General features: G+C 40.7%; 1 protein-coding gene across 2 annotated transcripts in view; it reads right to left on the bottom strand.

The window, feature by feature from the left end:
* Positions 1 to 12,046: 12,046 nt before the first annotated feature.
* Positions 12,047 to 25,530, bottom strand: part of LOC116313180 (M-phase phosphoprotein 9) — a 36,692-nt gene continuing 23,208 nt past the window's right edge. The window contains exons 16-24 of one of the 2 annotated variants that reach the window (XM_031730791.2): positions 23,813 to 23,914; positions 22,816 to 23,031; positions 22,565 to 22,734; positions 21,674 to 21,943; positions 20,925 to 21,045; positions 17,512 to 17,603; positions 16,825 to 17,003; positions 15,789 to 15,857; positions 12,047 to 12,991 (exon numbers count right to left, since the gene is read on the bottom strand). In XM_031730791.2, coding sequence (XP_031586651.1) covers positions 12,890 to 12,991; positions 15,789 to 15,857; positions 16,825 to 17,003; positions 17,512 to 17,603; positions 20,925 to 21,045; positions 21,674 to 21,943; positions 22,565 to 22,734; positions 22,816 to 23,031; positions 23,813 to 23,914 — 1,321 coding nt within the window. In that variant the 3' untranslated portion in view covers positions 12,047 to 12,889. Of the gene's footprint in view, positions 12,992 to 15,788; positions 15,858 to 16,824; positions 17,004 to 17,511; positions 17,604 to 20,924; positions 21,046 to 21,673; positions 21,944 to 22,540; positions 22,735 to 22,815; positions 23,032 to 23,812; positions 23,915 to 25,530 lie in introns of both variants that reach the window. The other variant, XM_031730790.2, reaches the window with a different exon arrangement.

The following is a 25,530-nucleotide window of genomic DNA, read 5'->3' on the forward strand; positions in this document are numbered from 1 at the left end:
TGTGACATTTCTCAAATTGCTCTGCTTTCCTGCGCGTTCGTAAATGACAGCGATGCATCACCGCCTGAGGAGGGAGGGGAGCTAATCAGTGTTCTCAGCACTCATCTGAGCCTCTGCTTAGTTCGTGTTTCAGTCTTTGCAATGCTGTTTAGTGCACTTAAACAATGGCACAGAGCTGCAGCTACAAACAAAACAAACACAAGTTGAAAACTGCGATATTTTTTCCTTTGGGCAGAATATTAATCACTGCCACAGACTGAATATAAAAAAATAACTTTAGATGTGGCCCCATGTTCAACTGTAATGACTTCATGAAATGAAAGATCTCATAAAAAGTGTCATTTAACCAGCTGACAAACAGCTGAAAACTGTTAACATCCTTTTGGATATGTACAGAGACATATACACTCATCAGCTACTTTGTTAGTAACACGTGTTCAGCTGCTTGTTAACACAAATATCTAATCATCGCTAGAGTATACAGAGAACAATCTGAAAAAGACAAAATGACCAGTTAGCAACAGTTTTCTGAGTGAAAATACAATGGCCTGGAGTTTGACACCGCTGCCCTACATCAAGTTATTGACATACACTACCAGTCAAAGGTTTGGAAACACCTTCTCATTTAATGGTTTTTCTTTATTTTCATGGCGATTTACATTTTAGATTCTCACTGAAGGCATCAAAACTATGAATGAACACATGCGAATTATGTAGTTAACAAACAAGTGTGAAATAACTCAAAACATGCTTTATATTTTAGATTCTTCAAATTAGCCATCCTTTGCTTTGATTACTGCTTTACACACTCTTGGCATTCTCTCCATGAGCTTCATGAGGTAGTCACCTGAAATGGTTTTAAGCAGTCTTTCAGGAGTTCCCAGAGATGCTCAGCACTTGTTGGCCTTTTTGCCTTCACTCTGTGGTCCATCTCATCCCAAATCATCTGGGTTTAGGTCAGGTGTCTATGGATGCCAGGCCATCTGACGCAGCACTCCATCACTAGCCCTTACACAGCCTGGAGGTGTGTATGGGGTCATTGTCATGTTGAAAAATAAATGAGGGTCAACTAAATGCAAACCAGACTGCATGTCGCTGCAGGATGCTGTGGTAGCCATGCTGAATCAGTGTGCCTTCAGTTTTTTCATTAGTGTCACCATCAAAGCACCCCCACACCTCCTCCTAAATACTTCACAGTGGGAACCATGTATGTAGAGACCATACGTTCACCTTGTCTGTGTCGCACAAAGCCACGACGGGTGGAACCAAAGCTGTCAAATTTGGACTCATCAGACCAAAGCACAGCTTTCCACTGGTCTAATGTCCAGTCTTTGTGTTTCTTGGCCCAAACAAATCTCTTCTGTTTGTTGCTTTTCCTTAGTAGTGGTGTCTTAGCAGCTATTAGATCATGAAGGCTGATTTGCGCTGTCTCCTCGGAACAGTTGATGTAGAGATGTGTCTGCTACTGGAAGTCTGTTTGGCATTTATCTGGGCTCTAATCTGAGATGCTGTTAACTTGCAATTTCTGAGGCTTCAGTCTCCAGAGACTGAAGAAGTCACTTGGATGAGTGAGGAAACATTTCTTCCACTGAAAACGCTATGTCCAGATGAACAGAATCAACCTTTTGGGATTTACTTACCTGGATGATTGAGCATACATCAAGATACACCACTGAATAAAAATAATGTTATTGGTTTTTTACGTCATTATTATTTTCTGTTGGAATTTATATAGAGAGTTAAAAAGACTATATAATAAATGCAATAGATTAAAAAACTGTGGTATTTCCAAATGAAATGGAGCAAAGTAGCAGTATGAGGTAGTGTGCAGTTTGGTTTTCCTCTTGTTTCTAGTTATTCTATAAATATAACTTCTGCTTATTTTTGTGCTCACATAAGCACAAATCTTCAAATGTTACATTAGTGATTAACACAACACAACAGTATGAATAAAATACTACAGAAGCAAACAAAAGAAATGCTTAAAGGAGAAATTCACGCAGCATGGAAATCAGAGCACATACAATGCACACAGTTGGTACAAAACTACTAATATAAAGATAGGAAGTTAAAGCAAGTCTACAAATCAGCATTACATTTCAGATGTAATAAAAAGAGACTAGGTGTCAAGGAGTCCTGTACGTGGGAGTGGACCAAAGTGGAGGCACAAACAGAACAGCGTTAAGGTTTTCAAAAGCTTTATTATAAACACAGAGATAAGCAATGACAAGACGTGAGTATGTGGTGGGCAATCTCGGACGTGGAGGCACTGTAACAGAGGGAGAGTGTGGTTAGGACCTTGCTTTTCCTATATTCCTGAGAAGACGGCGGGCAGCCTCCTGGCAGGCAGGTGAGTTGTTTAACTTCCGAGGAGTGAGTTGCAGAGTGAAACAGAGGATCTTGCTGTGGAGACCACCGTCCAGATTATAGAGTTGCAGGTGAGTTAGGCAGTGGCTTGATGAGGTTACTGAAGGCACAAAGAGATCAAGATAAGCACATAGCATAAACATGGAAACAAGAAGCAATGAGGCCTGGTTACCACCATGAGGTAGCTGACAAACTGGTGAAGAACAGATGACAGTGGACTGGAGTGCACCGGCTTGGCTTGGGAAAAGTAGAACATGGGATCTATGCGCATGGATGCAGGGAGCCGTAGGACTGATGACGGACTCAACTTCATAGGGTCCAATATAGCATGGGGCGAGCCTGTGGAAGAATCGCCTGAGAGGAATGTTCCTGGAGTAAAATTAGGGGCAGGTCTTCTTAGTTGATCCACGTAGCGGTGCTTTCAAACAACGGCCTTTAGTAGCGCCTCCCGAGTCCAAGTCCAAATGTGTCGACAGCGTTGCAAGTGGTGTTGAACAGAAGGAACAGCGAGATCAACCTCATTCTGAAGGAACAGGGGTGGATGATAACCTAGAGAGGCTTCAAAAGGCGAGAGACCAGTTGTAGATGAGGTAAGTGAATTATGTGCGTACTCTACAAAAGGAAGATGCAAAGACCAGGTTACCAGGTTTAGTGTGGTGACACAGTGGAGGGCCAATTCGAATTCCTGGATGAGCATCTCAGTATGGCCGTTGGATTGTGGGTGATATCCAGAGCTTAGGCTGACCTTGTCTCCAAGAGCGGTGCAGAAGGTCTACCAGACCTGTGAAGTGAAACGAGGACTCCTGTCTGGGAGAATTTTTGTAAGGATGCTGTGGAGACTGAAAATACGACCAACCAGGAGCCTGGCAGTTTCAGAGGCAGAAGGGAGTTTGTCCAGAGCGATAAAATGGGCTGACTTGAAAAACCTATTAAATATTGAAAGAATTACGGACTTCCCGGAGGAAGGCAGGCCGGTGACAAAATTGAATCTAATCTTGAGTGCTGTTCTTGCTTCATGCATAGATGGAGCAGGCGGCCACATAGTCTTTAACATCTCTTTCTGGAGTTCCCCATCAAAAGTGGTGACATTTGATTAATGAAATAGTCCTACTTACACCTACTTACTTGGCGGTGTGAACCCAATGGATGACTGCTGAAAGGGCTGGAATGGGGACATAGCAGTGATTAGGTGGACTGGTACCTGGGTCAGGCTCATCCTGAAGAGCCTGGCGGATTGATGTCCCAGGAGACGAAGCTACCATGAAGGTGGCAGGGAGAATAGGGGCAGTCTCAGGTGGGTCATTGTTGGTGGCAAACTGGCGGGACAAAGCATCAGGCTTGACATTTCTGGAACCTGGCCAATAGGAAGTAGAGAAATAGAGAAACTGCAAAAAAAAGATGCTAACAGGCTTGGCTGGCATTGAGCCTCTTGGCGGTTCTTAGGTTCTTGTGATGAGTCCAAATGGTAAATGGTTGTTCGGTTGCTTCTAACAGGTGACGCCATTCCTCAATGGCTAATTTTACAGCAAACAGCTCTCAGTCGCCCACATCATAATTTCGCTTGGCTAGAGTGAGGCGACGTGAGAAGAAGGCTGTAGCTTGGCTTGTGGCCCTGAACGTTGGGAGAGAAAGGCCCTAACTCCTGAATCTGAGGCTACTTCCACTATGAATGATTTTGTAGTGTCGAGGTGAATCAGAACGGGTTCCGAAGTGAACAAATGTTTCAATTCAGTGAAGGCTGCTTCAGCTTCAGGAGACCAGAAAAATGGGACCTTGGTGGAGGTGAGGTTAGTGAGTGGTGCGGCTACCTGGCTGTAATTCTGAATAAAGTGACAGTATAAGTTAGCGAAAGTGGGCCATTCATTCACTGCTTGAATCTTTGCTGGATCGGTCTTCACCTGTCCTCCTGCCAAAATATAACCAAAAAAGGTTACTGAAGGAAAGTGGAACTCACATTTTTCTACCTTGTATTATAACCAATTTTCCATGAGGCGTTGTAGTATGGACTCGATATTCTTCTAGTGAGTTGGTAGACAGAAGTCCCTCAATACATCATTAACTAGTGTCTGAAAGACCACAGGGGGCGTTAGTGAGACAACATAATCAGATATTCGAAATGACTTAGGGCTGTGTTGAATGCGTTCTTCCATTTATCCCCTCCCGAAAGTGCATCAGGACAGTAGGAGAGTGTAGGGAGAGCAGTAACCACATGGAAAGTGGCCATGGAATTAAATTCCAGCGCAGATACTGTGATAGTAAGTCCAGTCATGTAATTTCCTCACTCCTCCATATTCCACACTCTGCTAGAGGTATAATAACAAATTGAAGTCGGCAGACACTGAAGCACATAGTGAGCAGAGGCCACCAATTTCCTGCAGTCAGCCGCTACAGACCTCCAGACTTCATGTGGTCTTCAAATTAGCTCTCTGGATTGATGAATCCTGCTTCCCTATCTGGCAATCTGATGGAGAACAGTATTTGCTTGACTGCATTGTTCCAAGTGTAAAGTTTGGTGAAGGGGGGGATGATGGTGTGGGGTTGTTTTCCAGGAGTTGGGCTTGGCCCCTTAGTTCCAGTGAATGGAACTCTTGAACGTGTGGTTTAATACTGTAAAGTTGGACATTTTTGTAATGGGAGTCTATGGCAATCAACTCCATTTTGGAGTCAGCCTCTAGTGGCTCTTGGAGGAAATGCAGTTCTTGCCACTTGTGCATTTGCTTTATTGTTCAGCTCCAGATGTTACTTCCCACTTTTCATCTAGTCCAACCAGGTGGTAAAAACCTTCTTTTGTATCCACAATCATGGAACCCACAGGATCACCCTAAAGGCACAAATGGCCCTTGGATAGGGACACAATCTATATCTCAACACTTACTGGATGGAAGAACGCAGAAGATGGATCTGATTTGCTCTGACGTTTCGTGTAGTGAAGATTAATACTTGCAAGGTAAAGCTCAACAACTGATTTGGTTGGGACTGTGACAACAATAATTTTAGTAACCTCTATGATAAACTCCACAATTTTTTTTTCATTATTTTTCTTGGTGTTTAGTTGGTCTAATAACCTCATCCAAGTAGTAACAGGCATTTATTACAACAGGAGGATTTAAGGAGATAAAAGGCCAAAGGAAAATAAGACAGAACAGTAAAAATACATTTCAATCTATATAACAAGACAGTTGTAATTCTGTCTTGCAATCCTTATTTATGCCAAATGCAAAACAGAATGTTCATTGTATGCTTTGGAGTAGTTGGCCTGTAGCCAACCCTTTGAGAAAACTGATTCACAGAGATTACTCTTAACTAAGTAGCAGAATGTATCGAATATCTATTGAGCAGGTTTCTGTGCCTCATCCGTACCCCTGAACCTGTGCGAATATTTAATGAGGACATAACGCCTCACTGGATCTGAACAAAGCTGGGGGACTGTTAATTAGTCTGAGTGCTTTCAATTCCCAGAACAATCCCCCCTCTAGCCCGCCAACTTGGTCTCAGATGTGTTCAGGGCACCATCAATTCACTGTAAACCCTAACAATGTCAGGCTACTTTGAATATTTCCTATATGTGTGTTTGTATCAGCTTTGTAATAACAGGGGTTTTTTTTATGTCAGTGGAAATACTAACATTAGAATACAGAAATAGTTCTGAGTAAAAGTCCTCACATTTCACCAGCATGACTTTAGTAAACTAAAAAACTAAAATCAAAAATAAAATGGCTTCTGTGATGGTATAATACCACCAGTTTATTTGTTAATAAATATTATTTTATGTCCAATTTATTCATTGTTTTCTGTCCCTCAACATATCTCTAGTGTTGTTTGGCAAAACACTTTACTGTGTTGCTGTTAAAAAATCAAATACATTTTGATTGTTTCTTTATGTTTGTACTTTTATGGTTCTGCGAGGCAAAGAAACTGATAAATCCATGCCAGACAACATAGTTAGTTACAAAACAGCCAGGGATATTGGCAACTCCCTGATAGAGTGTTGCTCGTATAATCCCTGGGTTTGAGTGTGTGCACAAAAATGGAAGCAAGTGATGGTAGATCCATCACTGTGTGATTGTAGTGCTGAAAAAACACTTCGGGCATGAGCTTCATATTGCTGGTTTCCACTTGTAGCCAGTCATTTTTGTGAAGGTTGTATACATGTTTTGGTAATTAACTTAATAGAAAAGTAACTGCTGACAGGTTTTTCAGTCGAAAACATAGAGGATATTGCATGTGAATGCATGTAAAGCAAAACAGTGTTGCAAAAGTAGCCAGAAGAATTGTTGGTCTATTTGCGGTGCAGTGTTCATTATGACAGGCCAAGGTGATGGGAGGGGAGTGACGGTGGAGGCAGACAAAAAGGGCTTATACAACTGTCGTTCATTCACATCCAGCATCTCACGTTCTGGCAGTCTCCCACCTCACAGTCCTGACTGCAAAGCCATGATCAGTGGGCTGGAATCCCTCTGTTTACGCTGCTAAAAATAGATTTCACACACTGCGATGACGTGGCATCTCGTGACAAGACCCCCATCCAGCCTCCCCCTTCTTCCAAGACTCCCCGGCCACTCTCTTCCCTCCTTATTGGTATGCAACCGTCACTCTGGCTACATGTCACTTCACATTAAATCTTTGTAGACATAGGACAAGGAGGGAATGTGGCATGTCCTTTGAAAGAAACGAAAAATTAAAACAGAGGACGAGAAAATGACAAGAAAAAAAGGAAGCGATAATGTGAATATCTAGAGATGACATAAAGAAAAAGAGAAGAGAGGAAGAGTGAATGGATGGACGACAAGACAGGGAGAGAGAGGGAGGAGGAGAAGGAGCAAGTGGCAATCAATAATATGACTCATTCTTTCTGCAGTGGCTACTTCCTAACAGCATTCATTAAAGCAAACCTAATCATTTTGGCTAGATAATCAAATCCTGTGAGGCTCCATCTTCTTTCACTCCCTGCCACACACACACACACACACACACACACTCAAATCATTCAAAATGAACCTAAAATGGGAGGAAATAGGGCGAGCACATCCATAACCAGTATGCATCTGGTATTGGATGTGCTGATAGGAGTGATAACAAGCAGATGGGTTTTTTTTTTTTTTTTGTTTGGGGTTTTTTTGTCCATGACAGGAGCATAATGGTTCGAAACGTTTTTGGATTTACCAGTTCTAAACATTCTCTGGCTTCGATTAATCTATCCATTTTTCTCCATTTTCACAAGTGTAATGTAAAGGTGTATATGTGAGTGAGACAGATGGAGGCAAAAGGGACACAAACATACACACAGATATATATATATATATATATATATATATATATATATATATATATATATATATATATATATATATATATATATATATATATATATATATATATATATATATATATATATATATATATATATATATATATATATATATATATATATATATATATATATATATATATATATATATATATATATACTAATAGATTAAAAAAAAAAAAAAAAACGTTCCACACAGCACACAGACCAAAAACAAATACAAAGTGGTAAAAGCTATGAGAAGCAAAGGGTGTGCAAAGAAACAACAAACTGTTGCAGAGATTAAACACCTACAAGGACGCATAAAACAAAGCACAAAAAACACAAAACCATCTAATCAATCACGGATTTAATAAGAGAAGAAGAAAAAGACAAAAAGCCTGCAAAACAACGACAAGAAGACACAGAAAAACAGTGGGAAATGACCACAACAACACACTAAACAACGATGATATGCAAAGCACCTACACAAAATGACCAAAAAGAGATGCAATCGAGAAAAAAGACAGTCACAAAGACACACAAAATGACTGCAGACGGAAGGAGACCAACCCACAATACAACAGCAGCCATGGGGCAGCTCTTACAACGTTTTACATATGTCTCCACAGGTGTCCCTTATATCATGCAAGTTGCCCACAGTAGACAGACTAACATCATTCCCCTCACACCACAGTCATAATATATGTAGACTATGCTGCTTAGCTGCTTTGCACTGCTTATGACGGACACCACCTGACCTCTGCAGCCCAAATCAATGCTCCCACAAATAATGCGGGAATTAATTAAACGTTACATCGCCTCCATTAGTGGAATTAATGAGAGATAGCAGCGTTAATTAGCAGTGACACCGTACAATCGGTCAACAACTGCGGCATCAGGGCGATCGGCGGCTCACCTGCAGTCACAGTCTGTCTGCAGACCACATATCGCGCACATCTCCGGACTTTTCAGAGGATTTTCAGAGGAGACAAGCCGGCTTACAGCGTTATCTTTCATATATTTTACAGTGAAGGGTTAGCGGTGTTCGTTCTGCTGATTTCCCCCCACAAACAGCGCTCATTCCCGGTGTGTTTCCGCCTGTCAAAGCTGCTGTCAACGCCACAGCGGACTACCCGGCCGTCCTGTTCGGGCTTTCCGCTGCAGCGCAGTGTGCTGCCGGTGGCTGCTGATAACATGCCGGGTAAATAGTAATAACAGAACAGGACATTTTTCTGCAGAGCAACAGAGGAGAAAGGCGTCCTCTAGTGGGTCACCTGTGTCAGCTGCGAAATTTCTGCTGAAATAGTGTTCAAGTTAGCAGGGGCGTTTCCAGGATTTCTTAAGTGGAGTGGCACGAGATGGACCAAGAACAAGGGCACCAGGACACCACAGTTTTGAAAACATGGGTATTTATGTGAAGCACTGTATTCTCATCCAGACAGTATTAGAACATCATTTTATATTTAACTTTTACAAAGTGGTAAAATACAAAGTGTGCCACAGGTAGAAAGCAACATATTTCTTGGTCCCCACACTTCTTATCTTGGAGATTATTTATTGGAATTTCAGGAGCAGGACCAAGCCTCCAAACACGCTCCTTCCGGTTGTCATCTATATAGGTTCCCCCAGTTCTGCAAGATGTTCATTCTCGTTTACGTGGCCCACCCTCTCCCCCTCCATCTCAATTTTCTAACTTCTTCATTTCTATTTAGTGCATGGGGATCTGCCAGGCCCGGGAGCCATCGCCAGTCCACTTCAAGGCCTTCCCCAAACCGCAGCTCAATTCATGTCAAAGCATTCACTTTTACCTACTAAAACGCTGTCAAACCTAAAATGAGGACATGGGCCCAGCTAGTGAAACTAACAGTATGAAATTTTAGCTGATGTGTAAGAATCTGCAGAGGAATTACTTATTTGAAGAGTTTCAGTCAGGTTTCAGAGCTCATCACAGCACAGAAACAGCTTTAGTGAAGGTTACAAATTATCTTCTTATAGCCTCTGACAGTGGACTCATCTCTGTGCTTGTCCTGCTGGACCTTAGTGCAGAATTCGATACTGTTGACCATAATATTCTATTAGCGCGATTAGCACACGCTGTAGGTATTACAGGTACTGCGCTGCAGTGGTTTGTATCATATCTATCTAATAGACGCCAATTTGTGCATGTAAATGGAGAGTCCTCTTCACACACTAAGGTCAATTATGGTGTTCCACAGGGTTCAGTGCTAGGACCAATTCTGTTTACATTATACATGCTTCCCTTAGGCAGTATCATTAGAAGACATAGTATACATTTTCACTGTTATGCTGATGACACCCAACTCTATCTGTCCATGAAGCCAGATAACACAAACCAATTAGTTAAACTGCAGGAATGTCTTAAAGACATAAAGACCTGGATGGCCGCTAACTTTCTGCTTCTTAATTCAGATAAAACTGAGGTTATTGTACTCGGCCCTGAAAATCTTAGGAATATGGTATCTAACCAGATTGTTACTCTAGATAGCAGTACCTTGGCCTCCAGCAACACTGTGAAGAACCTTGGAGTCATTTTTGACCAAGACATGTCCTTCAATGCACATATTAAACAAATATGTAAGACTGCTTTCTTCCATTTGCGCAACATCTCTAAAATTAGAAATATCCTGTCTCAGAGTGATGCTGAAAAACTAGTTCATGCATTTATTACTTCCAGGCTGGACTACTGTAATTCATTTTTATCAGGATGTCCTAAAACCTCCCTGAAAAGCCATTAGTTAATCCAAAATGCTGCAGCAAGAGTACTAACAGGGACTAGAAAGAGAAAGCATATTTCTCCAGTATTGGCTTCCCTTCATTGGCTTCCTGTTAAATCCCGAGTTCAAAATCCTGCTCCTCACATACAAGGTCTTAAATAATCAGGCCCCATCTTATCTTAATGACCTTGTAGTACCATATCACTGTATTAGAGCATTTCGCTCTCGCTCTGCAGGCTTACTTGTTGTTCCTAGAGTATTTAAAAGTAGAATGGGAGGGAGAGCCTTCAGTTTCCAGGCCCCTCTTCTGTGGAACCAGCTTCCAGTTTGGATTCGGGAGACAGACACTATCTTTGCTTTTAAGATTAGGCTTAAAACTGTCCTTTTTGCTAAAGCACATCGTTAGGGCTGGACCAGGTGACCCTGAATCCTCCCTTAGTTGTGCTGCAATAGATGTAGGTTGCTGGGGGATTCCCATGATGCACTGAGATTTCTAACTCACTATGTGTTAATAGACCTCTCTGCATTTAATCAAAGCTGTTATTAATCTCTGTCTCTCTTCCACAGCATGTCTTTATCCTGTTTTCCTTCTCTCACCCCAACCGGTCGCAGCAGATGGCCGACCCTCTCTGAGCCTGGTTCTGCCGGAGGTTTCTTCCTGTTAAAAGGGAGTTTTTCCTTCCCACTGTCGCCAAAGTGCTTGCTTATAGGGGATCATATGATTGTTGGGTTTTTCTCTGTATCTATTATTGTACAATCTATTGTGCAATATAAAGCACCTTGAGGTGACTATTGTTGTGATTTGGCGCTATATAAATAAAATTGAATTGAACAGAATAGGGTTTAGACACTGTCAACTTATGTGAGTATGCTGCAAATCGATGAAAATTAAAAGGAGGACAGAAATAAAGGACATAGGAACCCTGCCAATGTGAGAATGAATGGCACACAGAGTATTCGACTGTCAGGCCCCCATGGTGTGGACCAAGCTCCTAGTTTAGACTCAGGAGGCATATAGGCATTTCTTCAGTGCTTAATTGTGGGATGGTGGTGCTTTGTAGATGCAGTAATCCTAGCAACAATCTAATCAGGCAAGCTAACCGATCTTTCATTAGTCTTAAATTACTGCCTGTTATTCATTGTATACAAAACAGAGTGAATCCTCAATGCCAGGATCTCCTCTTTGACACTAAACTTCCAGAGCAATTACCTCACTCTCTTACAATATCATAAATTGATTTGATTGACTACAGTAAATAAATCTGATTTGATTGGCTGATTCCTGCCTCTGAAAAATTTAACTTTTCAGTACAAGCGGCACAAATAATTGGAACCAACAGTTCTACAGTTCAGTTGAGCACCACATGTCACCCCATCACGCAAGAGCTTTGAAGCCTGAAATCTATCATGTTGCTGTAGGTTTAGGTTGCCAGGGGCCTTTCCACAGTACACTGAGCACTTCCTCATAGAAGCGAGTTCTTTTTCCCCACCATCAGCAAATGCATGCTCAACAGAGATCAACAGGGAGTCTCTCTCTAATATTGTAAGCTCTTTACCTGAGAATATAAAGTGCCTTGAGATAAATTTTGTAAACGGGCTCTATGTAAATAATACTGAATAACAGCCACTGGGCATAAACAAAGAGAAATACTGATTTATTTTTAACAAAAAGCGTCATTTATTGTGCAACAATATTACATTTCCAGTGAAGTTCATATCATTGTAGGAAAACCAGGACAACAAGGAAGCAGTGCAAGAACCTCCATGCACAAGCATCATTGAAAAACAGCTGACTCAGGTTTTGACTCTGTGGAAATGTGTGTGTGCTGGTTTCACTCTATTTCGGAATGGACCATTACTGTAAAATAATTTACAGACATAAAGCAAAAAAGCCACACAAAAACCCCCTGATTTGACTCAAGTAAATATTTCCTTCAAGATCAATAAGTTTGGCCCAAAGCAAAAGATAAATAAGCAACAAATTGAAGAAAATTACCTTAACACATAAAAACATAAATGAATATATTTTATGTCATGTCAAATGGAAAAACATTCAAAACTTAAAAAACAAAAGAGCCACAACAAAAGAAAAAGAAAAAAAGAAAGAAAGGCAGTGATAGTTCCAAAGTGGATAAATGATTTTGCTGGAAACGTTTGTTTTGATCGTTCACATTTACTCTGAAACATGAGCCAATTTAAAAATCTACTCCTGAATATGGCAAGTAAAGAATATTAATATTGATATTTCTGTGGCTAAAAAAGTAAACGACTGTACAAATCTGTGCTTTTCTAAAAAATATACTCCAAAAAATTGCTATATCTTTCATACATATACAAAATATCCCCGAGTAATAAGTAAGAGGTATAAAAAGATGCTGTGGAGTCACTGTACAGATGGGTTTATGGCACAGAAAAAGATGGGAGGACAATCAGTGCTGTGTATAAAACCAAGACACTAAGTTGTAGAATCAATACTAAAGTAAGAAGACAGACATTGCTATATGTTGGTCGAGGAACGGAGGACGTGGAATCTCTTCAGGGTCATTCGGATGGATCCCAGCTCACGGTTCAGCCTCTCCAGACGATTCTCTAAGGCCACCTGAGGGTGGAAGTGGAGCATAAATTTCAGTGGCAGCCGTTTCAAAAGTAAGTTAGCAGGTTCAATACATTAGTATCTGATTTAAGGAACTGTATTAACTCTAAGGATGTTGACCTGTCTGGGAGGTCCCAGATGTAAATGTAGACATTCATGGGGCTCAGAGAATAAACCCAAATGAAAACTGGCATCCCTTGACTTTTTTTTAATGAAGCATCACTTCAGGTCACCTCACTGTTGCCAATTAGTCACTTTTCATCTATTCCCACTTTAGTGTTTTTTTCACCTTTTTCTTACTAACAAAAAACCCCAAAAACAAACATCACCAACGATGACAACTGCCTACAGAGATGAGATCCAACGCCTGACAGAATGGTGTGACAACAATGACTTAACCGTCAACACCAGGAAAACCAAGGAAGTGTCATGGACTTTCACAAGAAAAAACTGATCCCCCTTCCCTCTCCATAAAAGGTGACTACATGGAGAGGGTGTCCTCCTTTAAGTTCCTCGGTACCCACATTTCTGAGGACCTATCCTGGACAACTAACAGATCAGCCCTGGTGAAGAAAGCCCAGCAGCGCCTCCATTTCCTGAGGGTTCTGAGATGGAACAGGCTGCAGACTGACCTACTAGTGTCCTTCTACCGTGCCACAATCGAGAGTGTGCTGGTGCACGCTGGTTGCACAACAGCCGATAAGAAGAGACTCCAGAGGGTCATCAGAACTGCAGAGAAGGTGATCGGCTGTCCACTCTCCACCCTGGTCTTCATTGCCAGCTCTAGATGTCTCTCCAGAGCCAGGGCAATTATAAAAGACCACCTCCATCCTAACCACCATCTATTCAACATCCTGCCCTCTGGAAAAAGGTTCAGATCCATCAGGTACAAAACCAACAGACTAAAGAACAGCTTCTACCCGTGGGCAGTCAGAAAAATAAATACAAATGAAGAGTTTTTTACAATCACTCTGTTGCTGCTACTTGCTATTTATTTTGTTGCTTTTTATGTGTGTGTGTGTGTGTGTGTGTTTCTTTTTGTTTCCGTGCAATATTCTGTTCTTCCTCTGCAATATTTCGGCAGATGTGCAATTTCCATCCAGATGTGCAATTTCCATCCCTTAATGACCATAGCCCTCCCACCCTTGTTTATTATTTTTTATATTTTATTACGACGCCTTGTGCACACCCCCACAATGCTTCATGTAACACAAACATCATGTATATAGTGTTCTTATATTGTTTTTCTTCTTTCTTGTATATAGTTTTCTTTTCTTTCACACCTTTATGGTCTTGTTTCCTAATTTCATTGTGCAAGCAACTGAACATTGACAATAAAAGTTCTAAGTTCTTCTAAGTTCTAAGGTTTATTTTGAGCATCTGACGGCTCTTTTTTGCTTCTCATCCGTAAATTCTCTCCATACTCTTTCACGTATTTCTTGCGTAGGTGATAGAAGAGGGTTGCCATGTTTGAGTCCTAGGTGGGGACCGGTTGCATAATTTGCATAGTACAGTTTTCTGGTCCGTGTCAGAGTTTTCATAACCAAACCATGTCCATGCTACAGAGGTAGCCCCTCGTTTAGGAATAAGCTCCTCGATTTGTTTTTACTGATCCTTCTGTTTGAAGCTACCTGGTTCTGCCTCATCTTGACTGGCCATGCTGGTATTCTCTGTGCCTGCATCCACGTGGTGACTGTAAGTGCCATTTAGAGTTACTTCTTGTTTTTATTTGAGGTAATTTGTTTGATGTATATTCTAAAATTTGATGTTTGAGAATAAATGTATTTTGTCAGGTCATGTTCAGTTTTTTTTTAAAAAAACCTCAACAGGATATTCAGCTTTATTGTGAAAGGTTTATGTGGAAAATAAACAAGCAGACGGCGGAGCCACACAATGTTTTACTATTGTTGTTGCTAACGACAAAGAGTAAAAACAGTCGCTTTTCCGTCCACAGTGTTGTTATTTTAAATATAAGAGAAAGATAGAACTTTAAAAAATTAATATAGCCACTACAGTGACCATCAAAACAATGAAAAAATATTGCCGTAAACAGTTTATTTTGTGACACCACAAAACAAACGATAGTGTAATATGAAACGATAGACGTTTTCATATCGTCATATGAAACATATCGTTATATCGAATTGCCCTACAGTAGAATCAATGATTCTAATTAGCTAATGCATTTAGTTTGGTCCACAAAACAGAATCTACTGAACAAGGTTGACAGCAGCTTGGAGTCTCTACCTAATTACAGTGGTAAGCTTTGAGCGAAATGCTAACAAAGCATACTACCATACTAACTTGTTGAGGTTTAGCAGTTTTATTTAAAGTGTCAGTATGTTAACGTTTGTTAAAAAGCCCTGCATACGACACAGTTCAGGCTGATGGCAATGTTTTCTGGGTCTTTATTTTTTTTAAATAACGAAAAAACAAAGTATTGAACAACATAAGACATTTAGCAGTTGGTGGATAAATCTAAAATGTATCAATAAGCTGGCTGAACTATTTCTATCTGCACCAAAGTGGGAGACTGGTATCCACAGATTTACATTGTAAGCCTAGCCTTTTAAACTTATAAACTGTGAAAACACTCTCTTTAACCACAACCTAACCCCCCTCAAATCATGTAATTTGCATTACACAAATGTTCAAATTTAAGAACTAGTGACAGGTTGCAAAATTTTGTTAGTAAAAAGGATTGTAATAAAGAATCTAAACACCATCTGCTTAACAACAACCACCATAAATAAATCCTAGAAACATGATATTAAATATTTGGATGGTTTCCGTGGAGCCTTACCTCATCTAACCTGGTCTGTAGGCTCACTCTGCCGCCTGCACCAGGCATCCGGCTCAAAGCTGCCTCAATCTGTACATCACACATTCAGAAGTTAATCATTTATGACCAAAAATAATTATATTAATTAAGTACCCCTCACACGAAACACATTCAATGGACTCATGTGTAACGCAGAGTAATATTCCCATGTCAGCAAGGTAGAGACAGGAGGAGGGGGGGAGTGGGTGGATATAAACCTCCTAAAAATAGAAGTCATTTAGCAGCTCTGTAAAAACAATGAATCCTGGCCTATGTGTCAAGAGATGCAAGGGTCTTTAAAGGTAACTACTGGAATTTCTGGTGTTTAAAATAATTGCAAATTTCCTTTTGTAATTACAAGCAGAATGTGATGAAACAATCACTAGGACTTGGAAGTGTATCAAAGAGATATTAAGAAAAAGTTAAAAACAGGGCACTTGTATCACAAGCTGTTATAACAAATCAATAAAGTACAAAGTCTGCCCAAAATGAGAGGAAGAGGAAATCCTAATACCAAAGCAGAAGAACAGGTGTTCTAGTTAAGTGGACAGCAAACAGGGTGGCACAGTGGTTAGCACTGTTTTCATGTTCTCCCTGTGCTGGGTGGGTTCCCCCATGTACTCTTTGTTGTAGAGTGGCGAGATAAAGGCTGTTAATATCAATGTTTGCCATGTCCCAACAGCTTATAAGGGAAGCTAAATTTTGGAATGTTACCATGCTCATGTGTTTGTTTGTTTTTTTGTTAATAACCATCTATCTAGAGGCAGGGAGACTAAATTATCTTAGGGTAAAACCAAGTACACCCTTAACTAGTTAACAGTTCATTAATGGGCTAACACTGAGAGATACCATTCACTCGCCCCCCCACACCTACAGACTTATCATAAAACTTGCACATGCATGTTTACCTTTTTACACCATTTTTAAAAAAAACACCAGTGTGCCACTTACATACATACATTGATTTAATTAAAAAGCAGATACTATTGCATATTGTGACATGCCTTTGAACTCTCACCTGCTGTTTCTCCTGCGTCAACTCATCAAACAGTCTCTCAGCCTCCGCCAGTGACTGGATTCTGTGAAGTGAGGCTGAGTCTTCACAGGGGTCCTGCGGGTCAGGTCCACTAAAGCCTCCCTGCTCCTCCCAACCCAGCTGGGAGTTTTCATCCTGTGGGTTTTCACCACCAGAGGACTCTGGCAGAGAAAGGAAAAAAGTGCTCACAGTAAATACTGTTTTAGATCTACTGTCTGCTATGTGTGCAAAAAAAACAAACAAAAAAGTTACTGAAGTGTTACTACAGCAATAACAGAAGTAGTGAAGATTAGTGTAATTAATATAACAAATTAATTATAATGTACCTTCTCGCATTCTAAAGCAACACCTTAAAATAAATAATGCCCAAGAACAAACAGGTGCCTCCTGTTAAGTGAAGACAACCAGTGTGACCAACGAAAAATCAATTCAAATCAATCAAGCATCAGGTTTTATTGTTACATCGCATATTAAAAGATTCATCATCCATCCATTCTTACATTAAAAGATAAGAAGTATAAATAATCACCCTGTTATTCAGTATCACTTAAACTGGTTTATGGTAGGAGTACAGCACCAAAACAATGCAATAAATCTGGTCAAACAACAAAAAAGCAGTACTTCACTGAATTTTATAAAAAACTGTATCTGTACGTATAAATATGTTACCATCTTCTCTGCCTGTTGACGTAAACTGGAGTCTTTTCTTGGGACTGCTGCTGTGGAATGAGTGACGTCTCTTGTCAACTTGTCCGTCGGGCCTGTAGACAGCACACAATGAGGTTTTAATTCACTTTAACAAGAACAACAAAAAACAAGTGTGACAGCTGCTGTGTTCAGGGGCTTATGTGATGAAGCAGTGAGGTGTTTATATTTCATTTCATGCTCTAACTGACTTTGAACAAACGTGTTCTGTGTCACACTCTTTACAAGGTTTTAATGTGTGTAGGGAGCAGTGGGATGACACCTGGTGGTAAATCTCAGCAGGCAGTGTTAACGACAAATATATGACGCGAGGGTTACTCTGTCCTCTGTGACATGGTGCAACTAATAATGTTCACTAACAGATGCCAGAGCTCCACTGCTAATATTTCTCGACGGTAGCTCACCCACACCAAAATCTTTGAGACATCTCTCTCCAAGCTGACTAAGATCCAAGCTGAGATACCAGAGCATTTGGCTTTGGGGGTTTTTTGTTTTCTTTTTTTTTTTAGCCTGCCACTGTGTAGTAGCAGTGGAAAAAAATAAACCCTCTATTCCAACTATCATTTGGTTTGGTGAGCTCAATTTAAGACCCAAAGGGAACATATTGAGTGTAGTTTGATGTGTTTCATACAGATCTTACACTCGCTTCCCAGACCACATTACGACTGTACCTGGCTTCAGAACATTTTCAATGAAAGTCATATTAATCCGAGTAGCACAAAGAAATGTACAGGGACTGCACTACTTGAGAAAAGTGGTGCAACACCAGACAGGTTACTGCAATGGGACTTTTCGGTGGCCTGAATATTGACCTACAGGCTGTAAAATACATCCACATTACTTCCCAGAGGAAAGTGTCAGAGAATCACTGTGGCTATCCTGTTGTTAAGTGATGAGATATGAACCCTGCTTGCGAGTCCAAACTACATTGGGATTATAAAGGCTGTTGTCTTTTTAACACGTTTTAATGTTTTGTATCTTCTTCTATTTAATCTGAACAAACCCCTAAAAAAATAGTCAGTGATCACTGTCGGCCTCTATGGGTTTTTATTATCACTATTCATCAGCAGCACATTTTAAAGCTTAGTTTTAAAAACCTTACAATGTAAACACAGTCCACCAGCTCACAGTTTTCCAGACAACAAATATTTTGATGGGGTCGGAAAAGAATCACTCTGAGGCTAACAAAGATTTGAATGGGTACGTGAAGCTGAGAATCAGAAATTTTTTTATAGCGAGTAATCCATACCATGCAGCAGTACATTCATGACTAACTTCATATTGTGAATGGATTATCTCAGTTTGGCCCGTTTTCAGCATCTTTTATCTGCCATGCGATTGCATTTGTCTCCACCATCGAGGACCCTCACGTTAGAATAGAATAGAATAGAATAGAATAGAATAGCCTTTATTGTCATTGTACAGGGTACAACGAAATTGGAGTGCCACTCCCTTGGTGCAAAATGCAATAATAAATATAAATGTAAAATATAAAAGGTACAATAAAACAAACGTAAGTACTCACAAAAGTAAGCATGATATTTACAGGATAGCAGCATTAATATAATGACAGTATGACAGTATGAATAGCAGCATAATATAATGGCAGTGACAGTATGGTATGGCTAAGCAGGTTCAATCGTTTTTGTGCTTATTTACAACGGTGATAGCTCTGGGAAAGAAGCTATCCCTGAATCTGTTTGTCCTGGTTTTATGTGACCTGTATCGTCGGCCTGACGGTAATAGTTCAAACAGTTGATTGCTGGGGTGAGAATGGTCCTTGATGATATTGCCAGCTCTGCTGAGGTACCGGGAGTTTGCAATGACCTCCAGGCTGGGCAGAGAGCAGCCAGTGATCTTCTGGGCTGTGTTGATGACCCTCTGCAGTGCTTTCCTGTCTGCAGCTGAGCACCCTGCATACCATGTTGTTATGCCGTACGTTAGGATGCTCTCTATGGTGGCTCTGTAGAATGTCACCAGCAGCCTCTCCTCCAGGTTGCTCCTCCTGAGCACTCTCAGAAAGTGGAGACGCTGCTGGGCCTTTTTTACCACCGCAGTGGTATTTGCAGTCCAGGAGAGATCATCAGAGATCTGCACGCCCAGAAACCTCATGGAGTGTACCCTCTCCACACGGTTCCCGTGAATGTAAAGTGGGGCCGGGTCTGCTCTGCCCTTCCTGAAGTCCAAGATGAGTTCTTTAGTTTTCGTGATGTTCAGTTGGAGGTTGTTAACTGAACACCACTCAGTCAGTCTGTTGACCTCATCTCTGTAGTCCGACTCATCCCCCCTTGAGATGAGTCCAACCACAGTGGTGTCGTCCGCAAACTTTATGATGGTGTTTGAGAGATGGGTAGGGGAGCAGTCGGATGTGTAGAGCGTAAACAGGAGGGGACTCGGAACACATCCTTGTGGAGACCCAGTGCTGAGTGTGATGGTGCTGGACAGGTGGGGGCCGAGTCTGACAGACTGTGGTCTGTTTGTCAGGAAGTCCTTGATCCAGAGGCAGATGGGCGTTACCTTCTAATGAGGGGGAAATACTGTTCATCCTCCAGCTTTACTGTGCTAATGTATTTATATCATCCTAACCATAGCATATGCCAGCTAGCCCCAACTTCAGTACCCCTACAATCATCACTGATGTTTAGTTTTCTGTCTTTATTTATGTCCAAAGTGATAGCAGAGCTGTAGGTTTTAATTTTTCAGAAATCCTTCAGTCAGAATATGGTATATCATCTTTAAATAGAAACTAGCAAGCTAACGCCCTGCTAACTTCTAATTCTTTTAAACTTTAGAAATCCTGTTTTCATGGACCTCTGGATGTTACACTTTATTGTTACACCTAGTAGAGCTACCACACTGATCATTTTATTAAAGATGAAAGAATTTAGACTGTTTTTAACTCGGCGATGCCACAGTATTTGTTTGAGTTTGGGAACTGAAGAGGAGTTTGGACCCGGAAACAGCTAATGACATCAGAGTTAAAAGGCGGGTAGTGAATGTATTATACCTGAATGTATAATGAATGGATATAGAAAATAAACTGTGTGTACCCTCAGTACAGCTTAGTGCACAGGCAGCTGAACACTTTCCCTGATATCTGTTTCAACTCCACTGACATGAGGACAGATGCAGAATAACTTATTTTATTGTTTTTATTTAGGTTTTGATTTATTAAGATCATTTTTGAATTATTTTGTTGTGCTCTTTTTGTGGCATCAATTGTGGCATATTAAGAAAGTTCAGGTCATGTAAAAATGTGCCCACATGGGAGAGCTCATATTATGTTATTTCTAGATGGTTTAAAATAAAGAATCACTAGTTAAAATATTGTGAAGCACAGTGAATACTTAATTCCACCTCTGATGTATGTTTCTTACCTGTGGAGAAGGTATTCCTCTCTTGGCATCAGGTGACCAAAAGCAGTGGAGTAATTTTCAGTCGGGCTGCGTTTAGGGCTGGACTTTGCAGACAGAGGCATGAGTAACGTTTCCCTCTTTGCTGAATGGAAGAAAAGAGCGTACCACTAAGTAAAGCTCAGTGACTGAGTGTGTCACAGGAGACAGAGCCAACAACAATGTCTTTGTGTTTTGTTTTTCCAATTAATCAAAGTAATTCAAATTACAGACAAACAGTGGACTCCAGCAGTGTACAACTTATTACAGTAATCACAATACCAGTCAACCAATTGTAGCAGCATGTAGTGAAGCTAACACAGAAAACAAAGGGAACTAAGCCATCTGATTGCTACCATAAATTTCACACACAGTATATACATCTTAAGTCATACCAAAAAAATCAAACAAGACACTCGATTTTACTCATTTTTTGATCCCTCTTTAAATGGTAACTGTTCTTATATTTGCTGTTTTCTACTCTGAGCACTCGTTAAATACAACTTGCCTGATTCATATATGTTTTTCTATTTAAGTGCTTTCTATCTAACATTCACATTCCAATGGATGAATCGGAGAGCAACTTGGGGTTCTTATCTTGCCCAAGGCTATTTGGCATGCAGACTGGAGTAGACGGGGGTTGAACCACCAACCGTCCATTTAGTAGGTGACCTGCTCTACCACCTGAGCCACCATCACCCCTAAATGGAGGTAGAATGACTGGAAGCTCTTACTGGGTGTAGCTGTGGGTATGCTTCGGTGTGCTGGAGGAGGCAGTGAGGACGATCTGTGGCCCTCTGGAGACAGACTCCTCTGAGCTCTTAGCAGAGCAGCAGCTCTTTCTGCTCCACTGCGACTTTTCAATCCTCCATGTTCAGCTCCAGCCACAACTCCTCGAGGTTTAACCAACTCCTTCTCTCTGTGAAGAAGCCCGGCGTGCTCCTGAATTGGCTCTTTGTATCTCCTCTCCACAAACCCAACAGTGGTTCTCTGGCTGCTGACCCCTACAGAGACAAAAACATAATATAATCCAAGAGCAGCTTAAAAAGTGCATCCTGTATAAGATTTACCAACAGGATGTGTAATAAGGTATAAGCTGAGCCATCAGCTAACACTCCAGACAGAAAAGCAAGAAATGACAAGTGACTACAGAAGGCCTAAAAGTAAAGAATAAAATCCTGGAACTTAATGTGAATCACCACAAATTAAAGAAAAATCCCTATCAAAACACGTGAACATATTCAGCCTGGAGATGGGAAAAAAAAAAAAATCATTCCCCCCTTCACATGTACTGAAAGTGTACGAAATAGAGGAATGATTACAGTCAGTAACCCCTTTTTAATTGTAGCTCCTTTTGTAAAACCAACACTGAGGTCTGACCTAACTGTTTGGCCACAAATCTTTGTTGGCATGTTTGACATGTTGGGCTATATAGTAGCTGTATAATTTCTCATTTTTTCTCAATTAGCTTGTTTTCCAGGAGTCACTCTTTCTGATTTGAGCTACAGGACTGAGGAACATTTTTTTTCATGGTTAGCTGCTTAGAATTTCAGACAGTCCTTCAGTATAAAGTGGCCTTTGTGAGTGAGTGTGAGTCATACTATGGTTGGTGGAGCTGTTCTTACAGGGGGCCCGGGTATCTGTGGCTTTAGTCTCCTCCAGCTCTATCAGGGCCCTCATCATGGGTGTCAGGGCACAGGATCCTTCTCTGTGACTAGCTTCCTGGTGGCCAGCACTCTGCTCCTGGTGTCTGATCTGAAGAGCAGACTGTTCACACTCTGGAGGAGATGCACACCTGTTGGAGAAGATCTCTGTAAATCACTTACAGTTGTACTAAACAAAACAAAAAAAACATCCTCAATGATCAGAAACACACCTCCAGCTCCCAGCAGCTGAAGGGGTGTCCACGGAGCTTCCTGTTCCTGATGAATGATCATTTAATGGATACGATGCCCTTTTGTGGACTGTTGATTGATTAGGTCTTCTGACACTTTTTAGCTGGTCTGATAGAGGAGGAGACTTTCTGTGCGTGACATCTGGCTCTGCTTTGCCTTTACTGGGTGACAGCAGGAGGTCCGGATGGTGGAAAAGACTGTGGACATGTTAAAAGATTCAGAATTTGGCACGTATCGGTTTATACACCCCTTGTAAGCATTGCACTTACAAAATATTTGAGCTTAAATTGGAAAGATATAATAAGAGAGACATGATTAAAAACATTAAAGAAAATCTGTAGTTATTAGTTCATCATTCTTATTCTGATGGCATACTTTTGTTTGTTGTAAAAAAGTAAAGATTCACGTAATCTATGTTCCTGGTTGTGCTTTTCAAAACTCAAATCATCAAGTTTTGTGGCCCTGGCAATTTAAAGCAAAAATCACATCTGAAACAAGAATTTTCAGTAGAAGAGTTCACATTGTCAAAGACCTAAGATGGCGATCAATACAAAGGACCATGCTCGCTGTTTTATTAACAGTTACAGAGTCCCATATCAAATCTGTTCCATATCACATTGGAGTTCTACTGTACAGTCCTGAAGCATCTAAATGTTTGCAGAGCACATCCTAATCAATGAAAGTGGCCAAACCAGGTGGCGACAGGACATAAGTAGGGCATATGTGGAGGGGAGATTTGCTTTGCAGCACTAAAAATAGTCGTCCGGAGACCAGAAGGTATCACAGTGGCACATTCAACAGGACGTCCATGGAATGCTTTAAAAATACCACCTCTGTTCGTCAAAGGTATCAGAGAAAATGGCCTTGATAGGAAATCAAACAAATAACCAGGTAAAGATTCTGATTTTATTTAACGGGTGGAGTCCCTGACATTATTGATTACACCTTGTGGAGGATTTCAGTACTTTTTGTGCTTACCCAGCTCCAGAAGGTTGTATGTTACTGTGGGAAACATAACGGGCCCTGGCCTGGTTCTCATGCTCCAACTGCTTCACCTGAGACTCCAGCTTAGAGATCACTCTGAGGGGTTTAATCACAAACATACACATGAAAATAACTAAACCAACACTGTTTAGATTCAAAGAGTCATAGAAGTATTTCAAAGGCAGGTACAACAAGCCATGCTGGCTCATTTATTTCTTTTTTTCACTACACAGCACAAGGCTGTTTACTTTAATGACTGATGGAGATGTGCAATCAGTAGCTGTGATCAGTAAACAGCAAACAATGTTAATAAGTGCAAACGATAATATATGACTGTAAATAAATTCCAAATAAAATACAAATTATTGTGAGACTATTAAACACACAGCAGCTTCACCCATCTACTTTTTAAATTTTAAATTAAGGGTCCACCAAGCACATGAACAGACAGCTACTTCAGACAATGGATGGACAGAGGGGCTGTACAACATCTCTGTAAGCTCAAGTAGGATTACTTTGAACTGTGAGTCATACAACGCTAGTCTAGTCCAGTGCAAGAAAATATGAAAATGGAAATGAGCATATTAGGTTCTCTTTAATGTCAACATTTTGCAAGAAAAATTCTCTCAACCATCAAGGCCTGGCTGTAATTTGCTCCTCTGTTTTACAGATCGTAGTAATTAACATTTGCACTGTGACTCCATTAGTCCTTGACGCTTAGAGCAGCTTACACATTTTCTATTTTTAAAGTCCTCTGTGTATTCAAAAAATAAAACATTTCTTAGTTTCCCCAGTCTCTTTACACACAAGGTCATATGTTATTTCAGTGGATGCTGATGTAGGCCTTACCTTTAGGTTATTAACTCAAAAACAGATAAGCTAAAGTACTCCAATTTATAACTACGATCTGTTCATATTGTTGACTTGGCACTCTTTATCAATGTGCTCCCTTTATAGGCATCAATTCGCAGGCAAAGGGGAAACTGCAAGGAGACAATGCTGCCTAGCATCAGAGGCCAGCACTATTATCTATTTTTAACAGGAGCATCATTAGGCTTTATCGATTAATATTCTTTTCTCCGTCTCCCTGCTGAATACCACCCACCACTGCAGCCCTTTCACAAAAATGCTCAAACCAGCAAGTGACAATGAAACACTGACATGCCAGAGACCAATAACACTGTAACATTTTGACCTTGACCTAAAGTGACATTTAAGCAAGCTGGTAGTCTTGGGGCGTTTCTCAATATGCGTACTTGTGCGTACTTGCGTTCTCGTGTACTCGTGATACGTCATCAGTCGGAGACCAAGTACTGTTCCAATTGGCACGCATCAAGCTGAGAACGAAAAAGTCCCGGATGTGTTCTCGCTCCGCCCGTTTTATCGAGCATGCATCGGTGTGGACTTGGTACAGCTAAATATCCCAGAATGCATTTCATCCAAAACTCAACAGCGGACTCCCGGCACATCGTTTTCAACCCCCCGCTCGCGGTCTTCTCACTACTCAGGTTAAAGAAACCCCAGTAGCTGTCTATAGTATTGAGTGTCCACTAAAATAGAAATAAAAGTGTTCTAACATCTCACCTGCTTGCTTTTATTAAGGTATGTACACGTATGTACATGTACACTATTTTTATTAATAGAGGTTTCACTACTGAGGTTAAAATGATATATAAGTCACTTAGATCACTTCTAAATGTTAATGTTTGGTT

This window comes from Oreochromis aureus, linkage group 7 (genome assembly GCF_013358895.1).
Source record: "Oreochromis aureus strain Israel breed Guangdong linkage group 7, ZZ_aureus, whole genome shotgun sequence".
Taxonomy (NCBI): Eukaryota; Metazoa; Chordata; class Actinopteri; order Cichliformes; family Cichlidae; genus Oreochromis; species Oreochromis aureus.